General features: G+C 48.1%; 1 protein-coding gene and 1 long non-coding RNA gene across 3 annotated transcripts in view; one reads left to right on the plus strand and one right to left on the minus strand.

Annotated features, from left to right (window-relative positions):
• Nucleotides 1–6,965, plus strand: part of LOC102251932 (chromosome unknown open reading frame, human C20orf194) — a 129,830-nt gene that overhangs the window by 119,539 nt on the left and 3,326 nt on the right. For both annotated transcript variants that reach the window (XM_005874696.2, XM_005874694.2), the window contains exons 32-36: nt 1,869–1,975; nt 2,292–2,366; nt 4,166–4,371; nt 5,491–5,556; nt 6,416–6,509. In XM_005874696.2, coding sequence (XP_005874758.1) covers nt 1,869–1,975; nt 2,292–2,366; nt 4,166–4,371; nt 5,491–5,556; nt 6,416–6,509 — 548 coding nt within the window. The remainder of the gene's footprint in view (nt 1–1,868; nt 1,976–2,291; nt 2,367–4,165; nt 4,372–5,490; nt 5,557–6,415; nt 6,510–6,965) is intronic.
• Nucleotides 1–6,965, minus strand: part of LOC106727565 — a 24,573-nt gene that overhangs the window by 2,027 nt on the left and 15,581 nt on the right. The window lies entirely within an intron of this gene.

Raw genomic sequence — 6,965 nt, forward strand, 5'->3', positions numbered from 1 at the left:
GGTGATCAACCAAATAACTTGTATGTGTATATGCATAATCCATGGACCATAGACAATAGGGTGGGGAGGGAGGGGGCTGGAGGGGATCAATGGGAGGGAAAAGGGAATATATGTAATACTTTCAACAAGGAAGATTTTTTTTTTTTAATCACCCTTCAGGCTCTCCTTTCTGAATTCCTTCCTTGGATTCAGATAATTTAGTCTTTTAACAAGATGGCAGCCATCAGACTCCTACTCATCCCTAGATATTACTCCCCTCCCTCCTTGGGTCAGGGCCATTACCTCCTAGTGAATGGACTTCAGCTCCAGGATGTGCTCATTCTGTGCTGTGAAGATTCTTAGCCATTCCCCTTCCACGGCCTCTGTTCTCATCGGCCCCGCCCCCACCTCCCTGGTTGAAGGGCGTGTTTCTAGCCTGGGAGGAAACCTTTCCCTTTTCCTTTAGCCCCTCCAAATTCTCCAAAGGATTTGGGCTCTGAGCACAGAAGCCCAAGTAACTCATGGTCTCCAAATGGCTGTCTGGGTTGGGGGAGAGAAAAAAGACCATGGCAGTATTGCAAAAATGTTATGCTACTACCCAACTTTAAGAAATCACAAAGAGTAAGATACTTTCAACAATATAAAATTCAAAACTGCAGTTGCTATTTTAAAACTAAGGAAACTAATAAGAAAATACAGCCCAGCGGGTATGGCTCATCAACCTATGAACTAGGAGATCACAGTTTGATAACCAGGTTTTGGGCTTGATCCCAAATAGGGCAGTGCAGGAGGCAGCTAATCGAGGATTCTTTCTCATCACTGATGTTTCTCTGTCTCCCCCTCTCCCTTCCTCTCTCTGAAATGGATAAAATCATATTTTTTTTAAAAAGAAGATGAAAATACAGTAGACTGGAGGAAAATGATTGCTTCAAATGTGACAAAAGGTTAATAAAATATTTGAGAAACTTGTTTGGTCAGTTAAGAAAAATAGCCCAGTCCATATAGATGTGGACAATTCACTGAGGATCAAATACAGATGGCAACCATGATAGCAATTCCATGTCAGTAATATTCAAAATGTAATATGATGCCTCACTATTATTTTGATTGATACTATTACATTTAAACAAAAATATCTATAGTAACCATTGCTGGGGAATTGTTGTGAAACTGGAATGCTCACCTACTGCCAGGGACAGTGTAAATTATTACCCATGAGATGGTTACACCCTCTTCTGGACTGATTCCAATCATGGGGATTCATCTGAAGGAACTAATACAAAAGGAGAAAGGACAGGTCCATCACTTTGGAAGCTAGTTGATGGGAGTTTATTATACTACCCTTCTACCTTTGCATGTGTTTGAAGTTTTCCATATTGAAAGGTTAAATTTTTTAAATGCTCTGAATATGGCCATGTTCTGAATGAGTCTGTGGCAACATTATGTCTTCTGTACTCAAAACTGAGAAAATAGTGCAGAGCTGCCTCAGCCCTTTAGTTCCTTCTGGAGAGAGTATACACACCAAATATACAGTCTGTTAAACTACCCTCAGCAATGGTGGAGCATAGTTGGAGCCCTTGAAAGAGTGGGTGGGGATCCTGAGGAAGAGCTCTAAGGGTACCAGGAAGAACCCCCTGGTCTCAGGTGGGACACTGCAGGCTTCAAAGGTCAAAGGGGTCTTTGACATCAAGAAACTACTAGTCTAAAGAGGTAAACCATTCTTCCCAACCTCAAGGTGAAAGAAACATATATACATTTAAACAAATGTATTATACACAAAATTGTGTACAAGTAAGAGAGAATGCAAATATTACAGGATAAATAATATGTAGTTCATTCCAAAGTATTATATAATACTGTTGTACTTACAATTTTTTAAACCTTTTAAGGTATGAAGGTAAATTTGATGCTGGATCAGTCTTTCCATTAATGGTTCAGATCTGCGTATGGTTTGGTCGTCCCTTGGAGAGGACTCGCTTTATAGCCAAATGTAAAGGTAAGCCCTGGCCAGGACAGGTCCCAGGCCCAGTAAAAGAACAACAAGAGTTGTCCCTGTTTCCTGGCACCATTTTAGTTTTCTGAATGCTGTCTCTTCTCCTCTCCATTTGGGTCTGAAAACAGGCAGAGAGATTTGAGAATGCAGGAATCCCCCACCTCTGGAGCCACTGGGGAGAAATGGGTGGGAATAGAACCCATGAACCCAGGACCCTAGAGTAAGATCCCTTCCTAGTCCCTAACCCTCCCAGCGCTGCCACTCTGAACTTGACCTCTGCCCTCAGGTGGGTAACAATCCTGTCCTCTTCCTCCACCAGCAATTCAGTCTTCCATCAAGCCAAGTCCTTTCTCTGGAAACATCTACCACATCCTGGGCAAAGTGAAGTTTTCAGGTAACTGGGGGGTTGGATTTGGGAGCCCTGCACTATGGAGTTCATAGCCTCCATTGGTGCTCTGCAGACTCTCTCCAAAACCCTCCCCTCTGGGCCTTACACCATTGGGCTCTTTCAGTCACCCCTCTCTGCCAGGGGCCCACCTTCCTTCAGGTCCTTCTGCTCCACAGTGGAGGATCTGTCCTCCTTCCCCTGGATGGCCTGCCCAGGGCCTCTCCTCACAGCTCCTGGACTTCCTTGTTCCAGAGACTCAAACCATCATCCATGGTTTCTTTCTAGACCTATCACCTTTCTAGAGCTACCCCAACACTGAGATCTCCAGCTTCTGATCCATGTCTATCAAAGTCACTTGCCTTCTCCCTTCTGTTCAGTAGGCCTATTTATCAGCCTTAGACCTCTGGAGCCTTCCAGACCTGAAGTCTGTCTATCTGGGCTGGGGTCAGAGAAGGCCTCAAAACAAGAAGGAGTTGCTCAACTCAGCACTGAGGAAGGGGAGACTGTTCCAGAGAAAAGGCACAGTATGTGCTGTGGACCTGAGGCAAAAAGGCACACTTCAGGAACCAGAAAGGGCTTACTGTGGCTGGGGCTTAGCAGAAGGCAGGGATTGTGTCTGCTAGGTTGTCTTTGGCTCTTACAACAGAAAACCCCAAATCAACTAGCAGGTGTTAGCTACATACCAAGAAGCAAGAGGTCAGGCAGCTTAGCAAAGCCACTGAGGACCCAGCTAATGTGTGTCTCTGTGTTCTTCCATTCTTGATGTCAGTTTGTCCTCAGGTACCCACCCCTCATGGTTGCCAAGTAGTGCTGTAGGTCTAGGTGTCAAATCCAGACACAACATCCAGCTGATGGAGAGGCTGGCTCTTCCTGTGGTATCTTTATCAGTGCAGACACCCTTGCTGAAGTGCCTCCTCCCAATTCTTCAGCAGACTTCTCCCCTTGACCGGAATTCAGTTGCTATGCCTTCCAGGATCCAGGACCCATGGGGAATTGGTATTGGAGGAAGAGAGGGCTGCTGGACAGGCAGCCATCAGTGTCTGCTACAGGGAGCCATTGAGAGTTGTAAGCATGGAACCATCTGGGTCTTCAGATGGAAGAATTAGACAACGTAACCTTTAAAAAGGAATCTTTCATGGTCTTTAACCTGTACCATTGGCCTAAATTATATTACTGAATTTGAAACTTTGGCCCTCTCTTCAAGCCCCTTGCTCAAGCCCACTTCCCTCAGGCGCCAACAAACAACCCCCCCACCCTACCTGCTTCAGGGGTCTTAGTGCCTTTGTCTTCCCTCTCCCCCATCATCAGCTCCTTTTCTTTATTTACACCTACTCTTGACCCCTTGCTTGTTCAAGGTTAACCTCTCTTGTTCTGGATCCTTTTCTCATCCTGCCTTTTAGAGGTACCTTTATCTTTTCTCATGTCTCCAGTCAGTCATAGCCCAGCTTCTCAGCCTGTAAACCTTGTCCCCTCTTTTCTATTCCCATCCCGGTGACCTTTCTACAGCACTTGTACTGTGGACACGCCCTCCTCCCTTGGCCCCTCAGGCCTCTGTTGAGACCCACCCCTCCAGAAGGGGGCCTTTCTCTTATAGTCCCCTTCTAGGTTATATCCACCTGATCACTTGATCAACCAACCTACTCCGCCCTCTCTTACTTCATCCTTTCTAACTTGCCACCAATTATGTCCGTTCTCCCTCCTGTACATGTCTCATGAGTCTGTCCCCGACCATAGACCCTGTGTCAGTCTTGTGTAGCCTTATTCTTTTGGGGCATTGTCTCGGGGACTGACATGTGTTCTTGCAGACTCTGAGAAGACCATGGAGGTCTGCCACAACACTTTGGCCAATTCCTTGAGCATTGTGCCTGTATTGGAGGGACCGACGCCACCACCCAACTCCCGAGGCACACCTCAAGACAGCAGCGGGCAACAGGAGTGTTACCTCGTGTTCATCGGCTGCTCCCTGAAGGAAGAAAGCATCAAGGACTGGCTACGGCAGTCAGCTAAGCAGGTAGTTTTTGAAGCTCAGACAAACTTGGCACAGATGTGGCTAGCACACCTCAGAGCTGCTCCTGGCCTTGAGGCAAAGGCCCCCCACAGTCTCCCTGGTGCCTCCCCACTCCCCACCGCTCAGCTCAGCCAGCACTTTCAGGGACACTTAGAGAGTGGGAGGCAGCCACTCAGACAAACTCAGGGCAGACTTGTTTTCACAGACATTTCCAATTCTACTTCCACAAGCAGACTGGGGTTACTAGGTGGCCTCGTAGGGCCTGGGTGAAACCTACTTGTTCCATGTGGACCCTGGGTCAAACTGATGTTCCAAACTCAAAATGTCATTTCTTAGCTGAACCTTATTCAAAACTCTCCTGTGTTCTGAGCCCAGAATCTCCTATTCTTGGGCTTTCCCGCTAGAAAGGAATTAACAACAAAGATATGGGAAGAGCCTTTTGCAAATCAAGACTCCAAGTATGGATAGCAGTGAGCCCGGGGCCCTGGAGACAGGTGCCGGGGAAGGGGAGGCTTCCTGTAAATGCACACAAGCACCTTTAGCCCAGACACACACACACACACACACACACACACACACACACACACACACGAGTTATGGAGTTAAAATCCTTCAATACACTGCAAGCTTTCGGTGCTAAGCCTCTTAGCACAGCCTTGGGGGTTTAGCTCATCCTAGAACTCTGGAAAAAGAGTTGACTGGGGCTTGGGGCCTTTGTAGATGCTCAGTGGAAACCTGTCTTTTATACTGAGGAATGACTGCCTGTAGGCTGTGTCTTTCTCAGACCTACCTGGATAAACTTGATGATGCTTGACTATGGGACCTCATCCCTTTGTCTGCATGTCTGTCACTGGTGGGCCTTAGGGATGAGAATCTGCAGAGGCAGGAACATGCCTATTTGCAGAAGCACTGGTCTCTCCTCTGCCACTGTCCCCCGGCACACAAAGCTCGGGAGTGGTCTTCTCGAGGGGCAGACAAGCAGGATATTGTGTCCAGGTCATGCCAGTGCTTGCTTTCCCTCCACTGGGGTCTTAGTCATATAACTGGCCCCTTGAGCCCTCACCTGCCTAGGTACTCCATCAGCTCTGTTGGGACCTGACCCCTCCCTCCATCTCTGCACAGAAGCCTCAGAGGAAAGCCCTGAAGACCAGGGGAATGCTGACCCAGCAGGAGATCCGGAACATCCATGTGAGTACCCTGCCCTACGGGCTTAAGGCTCGTCCATATCCCAAGGCTGTCCTTCCAAGCTTGTGTAGCTTCATCCTTTGGGATTTTCTGGTGTCACCTGGGCATGAGATCTAGGAGCAGCTGAAGCCCTGCTTTGTCACGCTGTTCAAACAACTGAAGTTGTTCTCTCCTAATGTGTGAATCTGAGGCCAGGACAAGAGGCCCCTTGACGAGCCCTCTTGGCCTCCAGGCTGACTCCCAGCCTCTGCCCCAGTTCCTACCTCCACAGGAGACTTTTCCTGACAGGTTTGGAGGCAAAGACTAAAAGGAACACAGGCCCCAACATGAGCCACATCACCAGTCCCAGTAATGTGCAGGTGGGCAGAGAGTGCTCTGGGACTCCAGGAGCCCCTGCTTTGGACGTGAGGAGAGCCCTTCATATCCAGGCCCTACAGGACCTGGGCAACCCTGGGTGCTCCTGGGCAGGACACCGTGGGCACCTCAGAAGACAAACCTTCAACAAGGTCTAGTGCAGGTAGTTTATTTTGGAAATGATTCTAGGAGACACGAGTATGGAAATGGGAAAGTAACAGAGAGAAGGAAGGGGAGACAGCCAACAACGGGTATGTTATCGAACCAGGACCACTGTGGACAACCAGTTTCTTCTCACCAGGGGCACCCAGAGTGCCTCCCCACGAGCCTGGAGACCTCCATCAGTCATTGCCTGAGAGCTGCTGTGGGGAGGCGTTAACTCCCTGACACACAGCCTCCATGGAGTGGGCTATCTTGCAAGGATAATAGGTTTGTTTTTGTTTTTAATGAATGAGTGAATGATAGAAAGTGGTCAGATAATTCTAACAGGACTCTTTTTTCCCTGTAGGTTAAACACCACCTGGACCCCCTGCCTGCAGGCTACTTTTATAACGGCACCCAGTTTGTCAATTTCTTTGGAGACAAGACTGATTTTCACCCACGTATCCTTGGGATCTGGGCCTGTGGGTGTCTGGAAGCTTATCTGTAAGGAGAGTGTCTGCTAGAGGCGAGGCAGCCCCGCCCTGGAGCAGGCTGGGTTCTGGGAGCAGCAAATCAGAGGCAGATTTCATTTTGGCCTCTTAAAGTCAATTGAATTTCTCCTTCATTCAGTGCTTGCTGATATAATCCTGTGGGTTGTAGTTTAAATGCAGCTGCGGTGACATCCTCAATTCTGTGGTCATCAAGGTCACAATTTACATGTTGGAGACGGGGCCTGATTACAGTAGTTAATCTGTGAAAAGGTAGATAGGGTGCTGCTGTGTGCTAATGAAAGCTGAAGGGCGCAGGTCTAGACCTCATGAAGGACCCTGTGCCAACCCCTGCCGCATTCTTTGTAGCTTTGGTGCTGTCAGTATATAAAAGAGCCCATCAGGTACCCTCTATGCAGGCACTACTTC

Source organism: Myotis brandtii, unplaced genomic scaffold, assembly GCF_000412655.1.
Source record: "Myotis brandtii unplaced genomic scaffold, ASM41265v1 scaffold45, whole genome shotgun sequence".
NCBI lineage: Eukaryota > Metazoa > Chordata > Mammalia > Chiroptera > Vespertilionidae > Myotis > Myotis brandtii.